Below are 20,423 nucleotides of genomic sequence, written 5' to 3'. Positions count from 1 at the left end.
CCATTATCCCAATTTTATAGATTAAGAAACCAAGATTTTAAGAAGTATTTAGTATCTTCCTTACATTACATCTTACTGGTAGAACTAATGTAGACAGAACTGTATTTTTGCCGAGGTCTGCTTAGGTCTAGATATCTTTTCAGAATGGCACATAGTTGTCTTACACTATATATGATTTCCATTGGTATTATCTAGGTACTCCACTCCTGATCTGTGTGTATCTGTTCTAAATTTTTAATTCCTGGGAGAAAGAATCTATTGGCCCAAACTCAGACAGGTATCTGCCCCCTACATCCACAGGTTGAGACAGACTATCAGTGGCACAGTGTGGACATGGCTACTGTAGCCCCTCCAGAGAATCACTGTGAGCTGGGCAGACACCCCAAGAAATGTCCATGAATTTGGTAAATACTGACAATTGGGTGACTGCAGGCAGCATCCTGTCATTAACTCGCAGAAACAGCTTGGAGAGCAGAGCACAGTGTTAGTAGTTCTGCTTCCTCTCTTTTCCCTGCCTCATTAAGATCACTTTCATTCAGCAGACATTTATAGTACACCTACTCTCTGTCAGCTACCAGCTGGGGATACGAAGAAATCAGATCCCATCTCTGTGTCTAGCAAGGAAGGAAGAACAGCACAAGTAATTTTAATGGAGCACGGCAGGTAAACCGATAAAGACACACACTTACAGGCTTCCTTACCCTGAAAAATTGTGCTCACTGTCATCCATGGTGGAACTCCATTATTGCTCTCCCAGCAGCTGTTAAAGACAATTATAAAAACACCAACAAATGAGTACAATTCTGATTATGTCCTGTATGGGGCACTGGGGCCTAAGAAACTTGTTAATTACATTGGAAAGGAAAAGTTAATTATAAAGCAAACAGATTTCATTAGGTATGAGAATCATAGACTATGAGGGGTCAGCGGGTCCCCAGGAGTCACTCAGGTTAATTGCTTGTTTGAGGTCTAAATGGGTTCTCTCCTTTGGTCTCTCTCTTTCTACTTCTGTCTCCTTGAAATTGCTGCCCAGTCAGATATCCACTTGCTGATGCTGAAGTGTGTGAACATCATTAGTAAGTGGATTATAGAGGATTATGAACCATAACTTCTGTTAGCAGCTTTCTTCTCTCCATTGAGAGTAATTGTAGGTTTTCTATTCTGTGAGGCTTAAAGAAATTAATAGGGACTTTAAAGGACATTAAAGTCATACTAATTTGGGAAAAACCATTAAATTGTGAAAAGATAACTTGGCTGATTTGAGCTAACTTTGTCCAGTTAATCGTGATTTCTCAATAAGAATTTACGTACAGCCGTATTTTTAATGCTGGTAACCTTTGAAAGAGACAGGAAAAGCCATCTGCTTAATGACTGCCAAATACATTCTGTCCGTGGGCATTGGATCCTGAGTAGATATGTCCTGTTGGCTTTTGGCTATAAGCTAGAGCTGAGCTTTATTGTGTGATTCGATGGAGGAAACTGAATAGGAAAGGAAATTACCACTGGGGAAAATGCTATTACTTACCCACCGGTGACTGGCTGCTGCTTCTGTGTAGGAGCAAACTGCTGAGGAATGGATTGTACTCCCTGAAAAACCGGAGCCATCTCTTAACATGATAATGTAAGCTCAAGGCATCCGTAGTGCTGTCAGAAAAAGGGAGCTATGTTGCTACTCTGTATCAGTTTTGGTTCTTCTCCCTTTTGCTTTGATTTGGCTGGTATGCTAGATAATCCAAGAATCTGAAAAGGTTAGAGCAAAAAATGGCACCTAGACTTCATCTCTTGTTTATACTCTGCCGCATTCCACAAGAATTTATCAGTTTAAGATTTGTACAGTTCAACCTACTTACGAGATTAGGAAAGTGATTCTCTTAGAAGTTATTTGCCCCAAATCCTATAGCTAGAATTAAAACTCCTACCTCTGTCTCCTTATTGAAGTGATTATTACTTTTTTTTTTTAATAGCTATGTTAAGTACAAACTACTTGCCAGGCACTGTGATTTGCCCTAGATGATGTAACAGAGAGAAGAACGAACATGCATCTTGTCCTTGGGGTGCTTACCCTCAGGAGGAAGACATAGTTGAAGCAGATGTTCATACAAGTCAGTTAGGTAAATTATGAAGGAAACAGATCTGTGATCGTTGCATAGGGTGCTATAAGCATATAATGGAGATCCTAGAAGTCTTGTTTCAGGAAATGACATTTATGGTGTGCTATGAAGGAAAAATAGGAATAAATCAGACAGAGGATTTGGGCAACAGGCATGCAGAGAAGAGAATGAGAGAAGGCGCTGAGGTGGGTGGAGCTTGGCTCAGCTGAGAAATTGAAAGAGAACCAGCATAGCTGGAGGGAGCAAAGCAAGCCAGGAGAAGAGAACTAGCGAAATGGAGGCTGGGCCCAGACTGCTCAAGGCCTTAATAGCCTTCACAATTTTGGACTTGATCTTAAGTGCAATAGGAAGTCACAGAAAGATTTTAAACAGGGGATAAAAATAGAATGAGATTTATGTTTTGGAACCATAAATCTGGGTGAAAAATAGATTGGAGAGAGGATGAAGAGTATAAATAGGGAGACCAAATAGGATGCCCTTCCATTAATACAGGTGAGAAATGATGATGGCTTGCATAGGATAGGATGGAAAGAAGCACAAAGATTCAAGGTATGATTTGAAGGTAGAATCAACAAGATTTCTTTTTTTTACAAGTCAGGGTATTTCATTTAATATATTCTAATCAAATAGTAACAGCAGTAAATAAAAACTTTGAAAAACAGGCAGATAACCCCTTGTCTGGAAGAAAATTAAGTCAGTTTTCTACATGGCTAATGGAAGGCAACTGCTGATGTCCGTGGTTACACAATTCAAGAACAACTTGGAAATTTCTAAAGCCATTTCCAAAATAATCTATAGTAACAGGTTGGGACACAGCTACTTCAGGAGGTAAAATGTCTCTGTCTACATGGTTTCATTAACTGAGATTGGGCCGCACAGTACAGCAGGGATTGAATATACATTTGAGGTGTGAGCAGTTTCAAGAATGACTCTCCGGTTCTTGGATGAACAACTGGACAGATACTGTTGACATTTACACAGGTGGAAAGGAAATTGACTGTAGAACCCTCTGGGGACTGAGTGGGATAAAGAGCTCTATTTTATGTAAGACATTTATAAGACATCTAGTGGAAATGTAAAGTAGGATATGCAGATCATACACTCAGAAAACATCTGGGCTAACTGTGAATTTGGAAGACATCTATATATAGTCTTTGAACTTCAGAAAATAATTCACCTAGTTGAGGTTATTGAACTCACACTGAAAGATGGTGGGGTAGAAATTTAATAAAGAAAGGCATTTCAGGTAAAGGCAGTGATATGATTGAAGCCCCAAAGCAGCAACAATGTGGACCAATGGGTCTTTTTCCAGTTGGTGAGAAGTGAAAAATAATGAGGTGTGATTCTGAGGGCCCTAAGTCAGGTAGTGGCTATCCTATATGCATTGGTCAGCTTGAGAGGTCTGTGAACAGTCTTAGATCTTCACACAGCACTAAGAAGCATTTTTTGTGCTTCCTTTGTTTATAATGTGAAACCTTAAAGTCAGACTTCCATAAATCTTGAGATAATTATATTGGTTGTGCATCAAGAATAAAGAGTAAAGGATAAATCTCCCATAGAACCACCACCTACCATTTGCTAGTAACATAGTGGAAATAAGCCCAAATAATCAGAACTGGTATTGTAGAAGTTGTTCTGTGCCTGTTGCCCTGGTGATGAAATTTCAGCTCCCACCTCCTCTGCTCCAATTAGGATGATAAGGAGTAGGATTAACCTAACCCACAAAGCCTTGCCTGTCTGGATCTCTGCTCTCCCCATCCATCACTTCTCCTCCCAGGGTCCACACAGATGGGGACTGCTGTATACATCCCATCATCCTTCATTTGGCAGAACAAAGGAAGAAGCCAAGTGAGGAGGCTGGGAACCTTTCCAGTTCAAAGAACAAAATGCTCTAAACATTAGTGGGGCCTAGAGGTTACACACACCCTTTTGAAAAATGTATACTCCTCAGTGCTGAAAGAACTGATGGCTTTCCAAAATTATCCTCTGCAGCACCTGACTTACTAAGCAGGATTTGGCCAGCTCCTAGCATCATCATTCTTTGTCACTAATAATTGTATCTTAGTATCCCTTGAGTAATACATCTCTTTTTGTGCCTAATAGTTTTGCATGTTATATATATGTATGTATTTTAATTCAGTAGTGCTGTGCATGCATTTTCAACTGAGAACTGAAGAAATTATTATAACTTGAGCCAGGAACTTGGCATTTATTGTGTACTGATTCTGCGTACTTAACATCCACAGAAATGAAGATGCAGTCAATCAGATGGCCGTTGCTCCCTTTCCATTACCATCAACTTCCCCATCTTTTATTGAGGTAAGATGGTTCCTAATTAACTCATAGTGAATATATTAGATGGATTTGTCATAATTGTTTTTTTCAAATGTAGCTTTTTTGATTTTCAGTATCTTGTATTCTAAACTCATAGAACTTATTAACTAGGGGATTTCCCTAATTAAAATGGAAAGTATTTGAAGTATGATTATAAATTAATATAGAACAGTGTTAAACAAACACATTAGAACTTAATCATATGAGTATTGCCTTCCTCAAAGTTCCTTAAGGCTTTTTCTAGATATAGAATATGTCCTTATTTCTTAGAAAATTCTCTTTTTTAATAACTGAATAGTACTTTTGTCTTTATGGTTTTAAAATACTTTAATAGCCATGATTGCAGATATCTTTAAATACTTTCATCTATTCACAGGGAAAGTACTGATACAACAAGATTGCTATCATAATGACCTGCCTCTAGAGATATACAGCTCTATAATCAGTGTGTCTCCCCAGCTCAGGGATTATTACATTCTCCTTATGTTTTTTTATTTATTGGGTTAATTTTTAATTTCAAAAAGAAATACATACTTATTATAATTAATCAAATGCAGATTTATTAAAAGAAAAGGTTGATTTTCTTTTCTTCATTTCCCCAAGGAAGTTAATATATACTGTTTAGTATCTCTCTATCCTTTTTTCTTTGCTTCTACAACAAAAACAAACAGCTATATGAACTTGAATAGTGTTTCTATTAGTCAGTATTGGATTATCTAATACACATTGTTTTAGTCAACAAGTATTCGATGAGTGCATGTATTGTGCATGAATCAAACAGATAAGGCTGCCTGCCAGGTTCAGTCCATATTCTAACGACAAAATTAACAAATAAACTAAGAGAATTATGAATAGTGGTCTGGGACTTGCAGATAATTAAATTAAGGGATGCGGCATGTGACCACTTTGGTTTGTTATAGGGAAGGCCTCTTGGACAAGGTAAAATTTAAACAAGATCAAAATGATGAGGAGCCAGACCTGCAAAGATAAGGGGCAGGGCCTTCTCGGCAGGGGACAAAAATCGCTGTCAACTATTGGATGAGCTGGTGTATCTGAGGAATGTGGCTGGGAGCATGTATGTGCAGTAGAAGCTGCTAGAAAGTTTCTAACAGAGGAGTGAAGTCTACTAAGTGGAGAACAGGCTACAGGAAGGTGAAAGTGTTATGCTGGAAGGCAGAAGCCCAGGTGTGACCTGATTATCCTTGGATGAGGTTTTGGTATTGGAAACAAAGAAAAGTGAACTGATCCCAAACTTGATGTTTTGGATGTTAAATAAGACTTAACTGATTATATGTGAGAGCTAAGGGGACATAGAAAATCATGGAAAAACCTAGATTTGTGGATAGTGGTGCCATTTACTATAGTCTGCTGAAAAATACTGTACTTTAACAGGTAAGCAAAAATTAAGAGGTTTATTTTAGACAGGTTAAGTTTGAGATGCATATTATACATTCTTCTGGAATAGATTCTATAAATTTAAAAAAAAACTTGCCTTTTTTGCTTAATATAACAACCATATATTTATATGCTCTATTATAATCTTTTTCCAATTGACAGATATTCAGACAATACTAGTTCAAAATTTTAATCTGTGTTGACAATTACAGTCTGAGAAGATTGTAGTGGCAGATATTTACTCTCTACCAATAGACATTGAGCCATAGTTTTGCCAGCACTGGATACTTTCGTTTTAATTAAGAGCTAGGGAAGGCACTTTGCATGGTGGTGGAAATGAGGGGCCCCAGAGCCATATTGCTTCAGTTCAAATTGTAGCACAACCATACACCAGACGTGTGACTTTAAGTCGTCATAGTAACCTCTTCTACCCTCACTTATCTGTAAGGAGATGATAATATGAAGCTCCTACCTCACGGGGTTAAGATTAGAGACTTCCGGTCAAGATGGGGGCGTAGGTAAACGCAGTATCGCGTCCTCCCACAACCACATCAAAGTTATAACTAAACTACAGAACAACCATCATTCAAAACCGCCTGAAATCAAGCTGAATGGAAGTCCTACAACTATGGAATAAAAGCAGCAGTCACATCGAGACCGGTAGGAGGGGCGAAGGTGGACAGGCTGGTCCCACACCCACATGTGGCGGATAAAAATCAGGAGGACACCTCGGCTGGGAAGGTCCTTCCTGAGGACTGAGGGGTCCCCGTCCCACACCAGGTGCCCCGCTCAGGGTTCCAGTGCCAGGAAGAGAATCCCCATAACTTCTGGCTGGAAAAACCAGCAGGAACCGAGGCTCAGGGAAGCTGACGCGGCTAGAGCCCCAGACAGCTCCTTAAAGGGCCCACGCACAGACTTATCGGACTCTCTCCCTCTAAGCTTAGAGGGGAGGCAGCTCGAGGGGCACCAGAGACATACAGGGAAGAACTGAGCTGTTTGGCACTGGAGCAAGGGCTGGAAGAAGGGGGCTTTCTCTGGGACAAATGTGCTGTCAGAGGCCTTTGTTCCTTTGGTGAGCCCTTCCCTGGGGCGGCAGACAGTCGCCATACCTGGGATTCCAGCAACCTGGCTCACACTGGTAGCCCTGCCCTGGACTCCCTGAGGCCCCGCCCCAACCAACTTTCAGGCCCACCCAAGCTGTTGCCACTTGCTTAACCATAGGATTGGCCTGTCTTGGATCCTGCTTCAGGTTTTTCCTAAATTCTTTCCAACAAGCAGCATCTGGTCTCAGCTAGCCCCATACCTCTTGTTAAGTAATACACAGAAACAAACACAGGGAGGCAGCCAAAATGAGGAGATGAAGAAACAGGTCCCAAATGAAAGAACAGAACAAAAGCCCAAGAAAAGAACTAAGCGAAATGGAGATAAGCAACCTAACAGATGCTGAGTTCAAAATATTGCTTATAAGGATGCTCAATGAACTTAGTGACAACCTCAGTGAACTTAGTGAGGGCCTCAAGAGCATAAAAAAGGACCAGTCAGAAATGATGGATGCACAGTCAGAAATGAAGGAGGCATTAACTGAAATAAAGAATAATTTACACAGATTCAGTAGTAGAGTTCGTAAATCCAAGAGGCATACCATCGATTTGGAATATAAGGAAGCAAAAAACGCCCAATCAGAACAGCAAAAAGAAAAAAGAATCCAAAAAAATGAGGATAGTGTAAGGAGCCTCTGGGACAACTTCAAGCGTGCCAACATTCGCATCTTGGGGGTGCCAGAAGAAGAGCGAAAGAACAAGAAATTGAAAACCTGTTTGAAACATTAATGGCAGAAAACTTTCCTAGCTTGGTGAAGGAAACAGACATACAAGTCCAGGAAGCACAGAGAATCCCAAACAAGATGAACCCCAAGAGGCCCATACCAAGACACATCATCATCAAAATGCAAAAGGTTCAAGACAAAGAGAGGATCTTAAAAGCAGCAAGAGAAAGGCAGCTAGTTACCTACAAGGGAGTTCCCATAAGGCTGTCAGTTGATTTCTCAAAAGAAACTTTGCAGGCCAGAAGGGAGTGGCAAGAAATATTCAGAGTGATGAAAAGCAAGAACCTACAACCAAGATTACTCATCCTGCAAAGCTGTCATATAGAATCGATGGCCATATAGAGTTTCTCAGACAAGAAAAAGTTAAAGGAGTTCATCACCATCAAACCGTTATTATATGAAATGATGAAGGGTCTTTTTGAAGAAAAAGATAAAATATATGAACAAACCAAATGGCAATAAATACATATCTATCAAAAATGGAATCTACAAACAAAATGAACAGGCAGAACAGAAACATTCTCATAGATACAGAGAACATTTTGTCGGTTGCCAGATGAAAGTGGGGTTGGGGGAATGGGTGAAAAAGGTGAAGGGATTAAGAAGTACAAATTCATTGCTAGACTGACAAACCTCAAAGGGAAAGGGGTTGGGTGGTGGGAAGAAATAAACCAAAGAACTTATATGCATAACCAATGGACACAGACAATAGTGTGGGAAAAGGCGGGAGGGGGGGCGGGAGTGGGGAGGAGGGGGGAGGAGAGGGTCAATGGGGGAAAAATGAGGAACATCTGTAATACATTCTACATTCAACAATAAAGATTTAAAATTAAAAAAAATAAAAAAGATTAAGGTATATGTGTGCGTGTGTGTGTTAGTGTGTGTCTTGTGCCTGGCACATGGAAGCTGTCCAGTAAATGTTAGTACTTAATTACTAATTCTTTTGTGTTTATACAATGTTACATAAAAAATTTTGAATGGGTAGGTCAATATTTTAGAAATTTTGAATGGGTAGGAGGTCAGTATTTTAGAAATTTTTTTCTACAGTATTATTAGTTATGAATGTTTCCATCAAAATATCATCCCCTTGGAACTGAATTTTTTTTTTTTATTCCTCACCTGAGGATATTTTTCCATTTATTAATGTGAGAGAGACACATTGATTGGTTGCCTCCCAAATGACCCCAACCAGGACCAGGGACCAAATCGCAACCAAAGTACATGCCCTTGACTGGAATCGAACCCATGACCCTTTGGTCCATGGGCTGGTGCTCTAGAACCACTAAGCCAAACCAGCTGGGGCTGAAATTTTTTCTTGCCCAAATTTTTTCTCAGTGTAAAAGAAAAACACCTTTACAATGAGCAAGAAAACTAGCCTGTCATTAAATTGTAAAGCTTCTGTGAGATCCAAAGCTTTTGTGTCTTAGAGCGGGCAAATGTATACTGTTGGTGTCAACATTTAATTTGAGAGGACTGGTTGGGGGTTTCTGTTTGGTTTCCTTTGTTTTCTTTCTGTCAGGAATGACTTCCGATATTAGCTACCTATCTTCTTTGGTCTGTAACCAGCCAAGTAGTTTCTGCTGCTTCCTGCTCAAAGAGCGGCAACTATAAGGGGAGGAGTGAATATTGTCCAACACTGTCTCACGTACATCCAGGCCTCTGGAAGATAGCATTATTATTTCCACTTTATGGAAGAAGAGCCTTGGGTCTGTAGAGACTGAACAGCATATCCATATGTCTAGAGGCAGGTGTGTTCTTCAGCATTAGCTTCCATGTCTAAATTGGAGTTATTGCCACCAAACCATTATAGACTTGTAAAGAGTAAAGGAATTAATGTTACATAAAGCATTTAGTACAACTCATGGCACAAAGTAAATGCTCAATAACTGTGAACTATTTATTCTATGTATTCAAATATTTAAGTATATTTAACTCAGTGTTTAAATATATTATCCCATATTAGCTGCCGTTTTCATTTTTTAAATTGTGCTAACCACAAAATTTTACTTACATATAACAGAATCAGGAATAAGTCAGGAAAATAATTTAGTGTCATATCAAATAAATTTATTGTATTCTGAAATTTTAGAAGAATCGTTTTATTTTTAAATAAATAAGACTAGTATAAACAATGCCAGTCTTAAGTTTTAAGAGGCTAATTACAGTATTTAAATCAAATTTGAGTGTGCTCATATTTGGGTTTCATTGTTAAAAATAAGTCACATTAGGCACCTACTGTATAAATAAATTATAAATTCTTTTCTCTAAAGGGATATGCTATGAGATGCTTCTGTCACACCATCACAGTGAGTTACGGAATAAAGAGGGTTTTTTAATCTCTGGACTGTTGGCCTCTAATAACTGCCGGCAAAGATGAGTGTTACCCCCTCCAGTGGTTGGCACATGAAGCATATATGTGTGCTCTGTTCCCTGATCCCTCCCTCATCCCTTCCCATTCACCTTTTTCCCTCAACGCATTTCCTAGTAAGTACTTAAGCATAATTTATATCTAACATACTGCTGAGAGAGCTAGTCCCTTTAAATCATAACCAGATAGACAAAGTACAGCCATACCATTATTAAGTTGGACCTGCCAATAACAGTTCAGCATAGTTGAACAGCACTTTGATTAAATACAAGTGGGGTCTTATATTCATTGAGCAGATATTTATTGAGCTCTTATGCTCTGTCAGGCACTCTTCTAGACACCAAGGACATGGCAGGAAACATAATCACGTCATGCTTTGTGTGCTAGCAGAGTGAACGAGAGTGCTACCAGAGCATTGGACAGGAAGGCTAGAGATGGGCTTCCTGTCCGAGCTCTTCCAGTAACCTGCTGGGCATGTGACCTTGGCAGCGGTGTTTTGCCTCTCAACGTCGGCCTTTTTCTGTAAAACCAGGTTAGTTGCCTCCGGTGCCTGTGTCAGCAGGTAATGATGAGGATCAAGCACTACATGTAAATAAAAGTATTTTATAATCCGTGCAGCGATATACACTTATAAGCGGTTAGTAGCATTCCTACCGCTGTACTTTCGTCATTGTAATATTATTGGAGCAGTTGTACGACACAGTGATTAAGAACACAAGCTTGGCCCTGGCCAGTTTGGCTCAGCGGTTAGAGCGTCGGCCTGCGGTCCGGAGAGACCCGGGTTCGGTTCCCGCTAAGGGCACGTACTTCGGTTGCAGTTTGTCCCCGGCCCTGGTTGGTCGTGCAGGTGGCAGCTACTCGATGTGTCCCTTCACGTCGATGTTTCTCTCTCTCTATCCCTTCCTCTCTCCCTCCCGCTCTATCTGTACAAAAAATGGAAAATATCCTCGGGTGAGGATTAAAAAAAAAAAGAACACAAGCTTGAAATTCAGACAGACCCAAGTCCTGATCTTTGTTCTGCCATTTTCCCTAGCCCAGGGAGCTTGGGCCAGGTAAACTTGCATTTCCTCACATTTCTTTTTTTGTGGAGGAGGAGGGAGAGAGAGAGAGAAACATTGACGTGAAGGGACACATCGAGCGGCTGCCACACACATAACCCAACCAGGGCCGGGGACAAACTGCAACCGAGGTACATGCCCTTAGCGGGAACCGAACCCGGGTCTCTCAGGACCGCAGGCCGACGCTCTAACCGCTGAGCCAGGGTGCATTTCCTCACATTTCAAAGGAATTTGATAATAATCGTGAATTCAATGAATTTGTTGGAAAAATTTAATAACGATTATCCACTTTTTAGCGTTATTCACGGCACGCAGCAAGAACTCATATTAGCCGTTGTCATACTTACATATTACAGCCCTCCAGCAGGACTCGGCCTCAGCATCGTCGTCTTTCAGGGGTTACATACAACACAGGGTCTCTTCTTACTGTTGTAAGGAATCTCGCCGAGGAAGAACGAGAAACGGGGCTGCAAAAGCAGGCGAGAGGGTTTTACTGAAGCTCCCCGGTGCGGCTCACTGGTGCACATGGCGGGGGCCAGGGAAGGCGGCTGCTGCTTTCGCCCGGGAAGATTTACAGGGACGTTAGGGGCCTGGGTGGGGTGGGTAGGTGTGGCGTCAGGCGACTGGCTGGCTGCTGGGGAGATTCGGGTGTGGCGGATGTTGATTGGCTGGGAAGGGCGGTAGGCGTGACCAGGAGTGTCCCTCAGCCGCATCCGGGGAAGGCGGAGCGTCTGAGTTAGGTTTCGATTTCTCTTCTGGCGGGCCATTTCCCGGTCACGTGACCCCCGGAGCCAGCCCACCCTAGGACCGTCATTACTGTTCTTTTGTTCTTTTGTTCCAATATTTTTAATGCCTCCTTTTTGCCTATCAGACGTAATCTTCATTTCAAGGTGAGAATTACGGCTTTGTGTTTACCTCCACAACCTCCACTAACCAGCCGCCTTTTCTCATTGAAGCTGATTTCCCACTTCCTTCCTTATTAAGTCTCAGTCACTAATTCCTTGAAAAATTGCTTTTTTGGAAGCCTCTTCCAAGTTTCTGTGACTCAAAATGAATGAAATAATGTATAGAGAATGTAGTAAATGCTCAAATGTGAGATGATACTCCTTTTTTTAAAAAAATATGTTTTTATTGAATTTATTTTTTTAAGGAGAAAGAGATAGAAACATCTATGGGTTGCCTCTTACATGTCCCCTACTGGGGATTGAGCCCACAATTCGGGCATGTGCCCTGACCATTGAACGGGGACCTCAGTCCATGGGACGCTGTTCAGTCCACTGAGCCACACTTGCCAGGCGAGTTGATATTCTTAGGACCAGCTTCATCCCACACCATTCCCTTCAGTAATCTTTATTCCCATCACAGATACATAATACTCAGGACTCCTTTAAAAGGTAACAATTATTCTTTGTCCTTTGTGTGATATCACCTGGGCCTTATAGAAAAAGTCAGATTCATTTCTAAATGGGTTTTATCAAGGATTCTGTTCCTTGTACTTTCCACATTATCTTGATATTTTAAGAATGTAGCATTGGCCCTGGTTGGGCATCATCCCATACACTGAAAGGTTGCTGATTCGATTCCCAGTCAGGGCACCTGGCCAGGTTGCAGGCTCAGTCCCCAGCAGGTGTCATGCAGGAGGCAGCCGATGGATGTTTCACTCTCCCATCGATGTCTCTCTCCCTCTCCCTTCTTTTCTCTCAAAAAATCTAATTTAAAAATAAAAAGACTATAGGATTGTCAACACCACACTAAATTGTATGTTTTTGGATAGTTAAACTTATTGTCTTCTTAACCATTCAGTCTTCAGTGCCTAGCATATAGTACTTGCTTAATAAATATTTGTGGGACTAATGGAATGGTAGAAACCATATTTTGGCTTTTCTACTGTATCCTTGATGATTTATTTCAGTATTAAATAGTCCTTATTGATTCAATTCATTCTGCTGCTATTTACCAAATATCTACTTTGTAGAACATACAAAGATTAATTGCAGAGTCTCTACTCTCAAAGAACTTAAAGTCTTATAGGGAAAACATGACGTGTATTATTGAAACAAGGTCCCTGAAGAGATAAAGCTTTAGGAGGAGTTCACAGAAGAGAAATGATGTTTCCTGATAGGAGAAGAGCTATTTCTGATGGATAGATTGGATTTCAAAATATGAATCTGGTTGTAAGAATGTGGGAATAGCCCAGCCAGTGTGGCTCAGTGGATTGAACATGGTCAGGGTCAGGGCACATGCCCAGATTATGTGCTCGATCCCCAGTGGGAGGCATGCAGGAGGCAGCCGATCAATGTACCTCTCTCGCATCAATGTTTCTATCTATCTCTAAAAAATATACATATATATATATATATATATATATATAAATGAAAACATAGTAAGAAAAAAAGAATGTGGTGGGAATAGCATAAATAAAAACACAGAACTGTAAGAACGAGGCGGTGCTGAGTAACCAGAAGAGTGCAGGTTTACTGAGGGAAAGATCTGCCGGGCTACCTCTAAGGAGAAAATAGCAACCAGCTCCTCCAGACTAAGGATTTTTAAATTTAGGGCTGGGGTGGGTGGTCGTTCAGCCAAGGAGTCGGGATCGTCCTTGATTGGTCAGGGCTGGGGTCTCCTGAAACTTGTTTTTCTTGTCGAGCGACTGCTTGCAGTTGTGGTTGGTTTAGGGTGGTTCCATCATTCCGTTCCTCCTGACTGGAGTGATGGGTTTTGGTTTCCTGGAATGAGAGGCTTAGGGCAAAGTTAAAAGATAAGAGGCTTGAGGCATCAATATGAAAGTAAAAGATTTAAGAGGCATGGGGCAGTAATATGGAAGTTAGAGCTAACAAGAATTACAAAAAATCAGAGTGTGAAATAGGAGAAGAGTATAAGAGTATGTGAAAGGGACTAATAGAAGTTGGGGTTGGAAAAGTACATTGAGGTCAAATGAATGAGGCCTGAATTTAAATCTCAGAAGGTTTGAATTTTATGCGTCAGGCCCTTGGAACTGTTGAAGTTGTGTTGAACAATGAAATGGTCTGATCAGGACTCCACTTCAGGTAAATTAGTCTAGTAGCAATGTCAAAGATGTCCTGAAGTCGGAAACCCCGTTAGGAAGCCACTGCCGTGGTTTCTTGTAAGAGGTGCTGAGGACTCAGGTACACTTGGATTGCACGGTATTTATTCCGTTCTTTGACAAAGCAGACTGGACCTTTTAGAATACCTTTATAGAAGCAAAAACCTTCATTTTTTTTTCCTTTTTTCTCAGAAGTTGTGGTTTTTTTCAAATAGTAAGTGAGATGAAGCAGGCCTGATAAAAAATGGAGAGGTTGATTACCTAGGAAGTGTTATTAGCATAATTTCCATTTTATCTTAATTGTGCCCTGCCTTTCTGAAATTCTGAGTAGCCTAGAAAGTATTCTTCTGATTCGGGGTAGAAGAAAGAAATTCAATTTGTCACATCTAGTAAACATGACTTTGCAGAAAGAAATATTTGTGAACTTAGGCTGGCAATGCGATTTATAAATCATTTTGTGGATTTTTTAAGAGAGCAATGGATTTAGAAAATATGGGCATGACAAAATTTAAACCAACACATGTTTTATCTTTTTTAAAATAGAACTTTCAATTATATCAGGGATGTATAGTTGCTGGGATTTTTTGTGTTATGTGTGTGTTTTAATTTATTTTGCTTAGTAAAATCTTAAAGTGAAAGGAAAACAGTTATATATACTAATATATATGCTTGTTTTAAATGAGGGCAGAATGTAGGGAACAATACTATGGAACACTTATCTGATCTGAAGTGTTTTCCCTGTCCGTGAATAACTTCCTTAACTAACTCAACTTTTATTGATAGCCTACTCTCAAATTAAACATAAATTCCTGCCATCAAGGTTCTCACTGTCTCGTTGGAGAAAGCTCTAGACAAATAATGGGTATGAAAAAATAAAGTAGTGTTAAAAATAAAAATTTATCATTGCTTAATGTAAAAGATTTTGGAGGAGCCCAGGGGAGGGAGTTCTCTGAATATTTACAGAAGACTTCTCAGTGGGGATTAAACATCATTTCTCACTGATTTTATTTATTTATTTATTTATTTATTTATTTATTTATTTATTTATTTAGGGGGCGGGTAAAAGCTGTGCTAAATGTATAATCATGAGCCTTGCTTTTTGTTTTCATTCATCTATAAAGCATAATTTATCATGGAATCTAGTGACCATGGTCTTCATGTGGGAAGGTCATTCTCCTTGAGCAGCCAAGGCTGAACAGGCAGCTTTGGACAGGTGGTTTGAAGATCAGCAAGAGAGAAAAGGAACACACAGCCATGAGGATTAGCTGAATCATCTTGGGTGTCAATGGGCCACCATCCATCAGCCAGATGGTCTTCACACCACTGTGATACAATTGTGCTTTAGAAATCATGCTAGCTGACCTATTTTCCCCTTCCCATCTTGGACTGACTCCTGTTCTCTAAGCTCCTGGTCAGCAGGGTATTTTGAAGACTTCTTAACACATATGAACCATTCTGTTCTCAGAATAGAACTTACATTGTTTTGTTCTGTGCCTCATTAAAATATGAAAACTCTTTTATAAACTTCAGCTCTCCTAGGAAACTAAATGCTTTATTGCTAACCTCTCTCAATTCCAACTCCCTTTTTACCTGACTCTCCTCTCCATCTATATTTTGATTTTAAGCCCCTGTATGGAACCATCTCAAACTAAACGGGTGATTGAAAACAAGAAAAGATTTAGAAGGGGCTCATGGCACAGTTAAAATGTTCTTCGAAACTAGATGGACGAAAGATGAATTTAAAAATAAATCAGACATGCCCGGCCGGTGTGGCTCAGTGGTTGAGCATCAAACCACACACAAAGAGGTCACCGGTTCGATTCCCAGTCAGGGCACATGCCTGTGATATAGGCTGGAGCCTACAGGAGGCAGCTGATCCATGTTTCTCTCTCTCCCTCTCCCTTCCTCTCTCCAAAATCAATAAAAACATATTTATTAAAAAAGATACTGCATTAGAAAACATACACACACTCACACAAATAAATAAATAATAAAAAGAAAAAGGTAAATAAATAGATAGATAGATAGATACTGCATTAAATAAATACATAGAGCATTTGCAACCTAGACTGCTTTGCCAATGTTTTCTTAAATTTTCTAAGTTGAAGCATCAAACAGCTATTTTCTCCACTACCATATATAAATATATGTGGTATTAATTTTCCAAAACCAAGAAAATATATTACTGAGAAATATAAAAGTAAAGATTCCTCTCATTTATTTAAATGCTTTCTTTCTCATACTCAGATAAGGTTGTTAAGGAGACCACATGAAACAGAACATGGATCAAGAACCTGTCTCAAACAAAAGCTAGAAAAAAAGATCGACTGTACCTAGTGTTATGCTAATAGAACTTTTACATGTTCATATGTTCATCTTCAAGGCAACCTAATAGGGTAGTATTTTTAATTTGGTATTTTTATTTGTACCTTAAAAACAAGTACTGGGATTTGAAAGTAATTTCCAGAAAATGATATACTTCCAAGTAACAAAGTTAAGACCTGAATCCAGATCTGACCAATGCTAATGTCCATGCTACTTTCTTCCTTGGATTTTTTTTTTTTTTTTTTTTTTTTTAGATATTTCTCGTAGCTCTCCTTTATTTTTATTTTTTTTAACATGCAATAATGCCTATTGTTTCTTCTATAATAAAAAAGTATAGAAATAACTAATACTGTAAGAACGAGGTGGAACGAGGCGGTGCAGGGTCTCCAGAAGTGCAGGTTTATTGGGAATTAGCCTGCCAGACTACCTCTAAGAAGAGAGTAGCAACTGGCTTGTACAGACTAGGGATTTTTAAACTCAGTGCTGGGGGGATGGTCGTCTTTGATTGGTCGGGGGCTGAGGTCTCCTGAAACTTGTTTTTCTTGTCGAGCGACCAGTTGCAGTTTTGGGTGGGTTAGGGTGGTTCCATCATTCTGTTTCTCCTGACTGGAGTGATGGGTTTTGGTTTCTTGGAATGAGAGATTTAGGGCAGTAATATGGAAGTTAAGAGCTAACAAATACAAAATTTCCCAATCCCTAATCCTACTCCTCAGAAGTAAGCAATTTAAAAAAAATTTGTTCTAGCCCAGCTGGTGTGGTTCAGTGGTTGAGCATTGACCCGTGCATCAAGAGGTCACCGGTTTGATTCCCAGTCAGGGCACATGCCCAGGTTGTAGGCCAAATACCCAGTGGGTGGCATGCAGGAGGCGGCTAATCGATGTTCTCTTTCATTTCTAGCTCTCTCTACCTCTCCCTTCCTCTCTCTTTAAAACAAATTAATAAAGAAAAAAAATTTTTTTAATAAATAAAAAAATTTGTTCTAGCCCTGGCTGGTTTGGCCCAGTGATTTGAGTATCAGCCCGTGGGCCAAAGGATCTCGGGTTTAATGCCCAGTCATGGGCACACACCTGGGTTGCAGGTTTGATCCTGGCTCTGGTCGAGGTTGTGTAGGAGGCAACCAATCAATGTGTCTCTCTCTCATATCAATGTTTCCCTCTCTCCCTCCCTCCTCCTCCCTCCCTTTCTTGATCCTTTCCACTCTATCTAAAAATCAATGGAAAAATATATTCAAGTAAGGATTTTTTAAAAATTTATCTATATGCTTACAGATATTTTCCATCTATATCTATTATATAGGAAAGGATTACCCTAATTTGCTGTCTTTCAATAGCGCATTAAAATTCCTGTTTTTCTACATCAATACTGAATGTTCTCTTCTATTCTCTTGTCCATTTGATAGATGAAAGAATGCTGTATCTGCTTTAATTTGCATTTCTTAAGTTATAAGTGAAGTAGAATGTCCCAAACTCAGAACTATTTTCTCAAACAATCCCATTCAAATTTGCAGTAATCCCAGGATGATGATGTTTTAAAATAAAAATCTAGATAAACACAAGTAGATTCTTCATTTATTATCCTCATTCTTCCTCCCTTATGTGCTCTTAGAAAGTAAGAAACTTCTAGTTAATTAACGATAACATTTAATGTCATAATTCAATTGAGGAGATCCCTAATGTGTTTTGGAATTTTAATGGGTCTTATTATTACCAGATGTCTCATTTATATTAAATAAATATTTTTAGTAGTCTGCAGAAAAAATCATCCAGGAAACAAGTACTCAATTCATTCATTGGTTCAACTAGCATTTGCCAAGTGTTTCCATGTGCCAGGCAGGGTGCGTAGGTACCCGAATTTCAGAAATAAACAAGATAAATCCAAACTCTTATCTCAAAGCTAAGTATTGTGCACAAAATAAACATATCTCAGGAAGTTTTGCCTGGAGGGAATAAATAGCTAACTCTTCGTGAGTAAACAAGAAGGAAATGTATTAGCTGGGCTCTCTGTTTGCTTGATCCAGTGGCCCAGTTCTTCCCATCAGGGAACCAGTTCTTCCCGTCTCTTTGTTGTCATTCACAATATCAGCTACATGCCAAGACTGGTTTCCTCTTGTCTGTGGGATAGCTGGCCATGACATTTTGAGCTTCATGCTTTCTTGTTTTTATGAGAATGTATGGGGACTTCTTGTGATTCTTTTAAGATCAAGGAAGCTCCCTGGCCGGTTTGGCTCAGCAGTTAGAACATCAGCCCACAGAGCAAAGAGTCTCAGGTTCGATTCTGGTCAAGGGCACGTATGTATCTTGGTTGTGTTCCAGTTCCCAGGGTTGTGTGGGAGGCAACCAATCGATGTCTCTCTCTCTCTCTCTCTGTAGATAAATGGAAAAGTATCCTTGGGTGAGGATTTTTTTAAAAGACCAAGGAAGGACTTTTCAGGAAGTCGCTAGCAAACCTCTCTTTGTGTCTCATTGACTAGAACTGAATCATAGACCTATTACTGATAAAATCATTGGCAAAATAAGTGGGATTAACCTTAAGGCCTCTTGGAACAGGAAGCGGGGATCAGCTTTTTCTAAGGCATATCTGTAAGCAGTAGAGATAGATATGCACCTGGAAATTTAAAAAAAAAGCCCTTCTGTTGGAAAGAAAGTAGGAATGGCTTCTGGAGAGAAAGCAAGATCCACTGCAGTAATAAAATGTGCAACTATGATTGAGCATCTGTGTAGTTCAGGTCACTGTGAGTGAAGAATGACATCTTTGCCATTTTCTTTTTAATGTCTTCTAGGATCAGAGTGGCCCCGAGCCTGTTAGTAGTGAGGAAAACAGTAGTCTCGAAGTTGGTACTAAACACTTTCCTGAACGAGAAAGCTCCAAACTGGTAAGAATCCTGGGTGGTGTTCATCCAGTGTTCTTTCTAGGGATGTATTATTTGTGTTTGTGCCACTTTAGGAAAAAATCAACTATTGTATTTGCTTCTCTGGGAATCTTAATCTCTGAGACAGAGAGCTATTCTATATAGTGACTGACTCATTCATTCCAAAGAATATTTATTCTCCTGCTTTCTTCACACTAGAATTATGCTGTCCGGATCTAAAGAAGCAATCTCTCTTATAAACGTTTTTAAATATTGGGTATCTTTCAGGCTAGGACTATGCTGAATTAATTCTAGAGGCATAAAAAGAGATGTTAAATTTATTCCAGCGATTCATAGGAAAATATGCTTAACTCATCCGGGGGCTAGAGTATTAGGAGAGAGGAAGTTTTAGAGAACTCTTCCTCCTTATGTATCCTCACATTAGCTATTTTATTTAGTGTTTATTGTGTACCAGGCATCTTCTGACCCTTGTAATATAGGTGAAGATACTTTTCTTTACACATGAGGAAACTGAGGGTTAGCGATGTTAACTAACATAGGCCACTCGCTGGGATGGGTCCCATTTGCTCTGACCCCCGTGCTTTTGCTCATACCCTGCCCTTGTGTTTGGCAGCTTGGCACTCCCAGGGTTAGACTTCAAGTTCTAGAAAGAAATGCAGGCTTTTTCTCACTGTGTTTCAAAATGTCTTACCAATCTCGAAGAATTGATCACTTAGGAGGGTCACCCTGGTTTTATGGCAGCACAGAGTTGTTCATTTTACTTTAGGGAATTTGAGAAACCATACATGTGTCTTCTTTTAACTTTTAGAAGATATATTGGGACTGGTGTCGATTCCATGTTCTAGAAGGTGAACTGGTCTCTCACGCTGAAGGGAAGGGGTGTTTCAGGAAGAGTGGAAATTATAGTGGACAAACCCCACGTGGGACCTGAGAACCCCAGCCTGGAGAAGACTGGGGCTCGCAGGTTATGACCAATGTTCTTGAACAAGATGTTCTGAGGTCACACTGTTCCTTTTCTGAAAGACAAACTGTGTGTTTGAACTGAAGGGGAATGAACAACATCAACAAATTGCA

General features: G+C 39.9%; 1 protein-coding gene across 1 annotated transcript in view; it reads left to right on the top strand.

Annotated features, from left to right (window-relative positions):
• The window catches only part of PATJ (PATJ crumbs cell polarity complex component), a 332,328-nt gene that overhangs the window by 226,162 nt on the left and 85,743 nt on the right, over window positions 1-20,423 (top strand). The window contains exons 30-31 of the mRNA XM_036256685.1: window positions 4,358-4,430; window positions 19,260-19,352. Coding sequence (XP_036112578.1) covers window positions 4,358-4,430; window positions 19,260-19,352 — 166 coding nt within the window. The remainder of the gene's footprint in view (window positions 1-4,357; window positions 4,431-19,259; window positions 19,353-20,423) is intronic.

Source organism: Molossus molossus, unplaced genomic scaffold (genome assembly GCF_014108415.1).
Source record: "Molossus molossus isolate mMolMol1 unplaced genomic scaffold, mMolMol1.p scaffold_m16_p_12, whole genome shotgun sequence".
Taxonomy (NCBI): Eukaryota; Metazoa; Chordata; class Mammalia; order Chiroptera; family Molossidae; genus Molossus; species Molossus molossus.
Note: the sequence above shows the minus strand (reverse complement) of the source record. Positions and strands in the feature narration are given on the sequence as shown.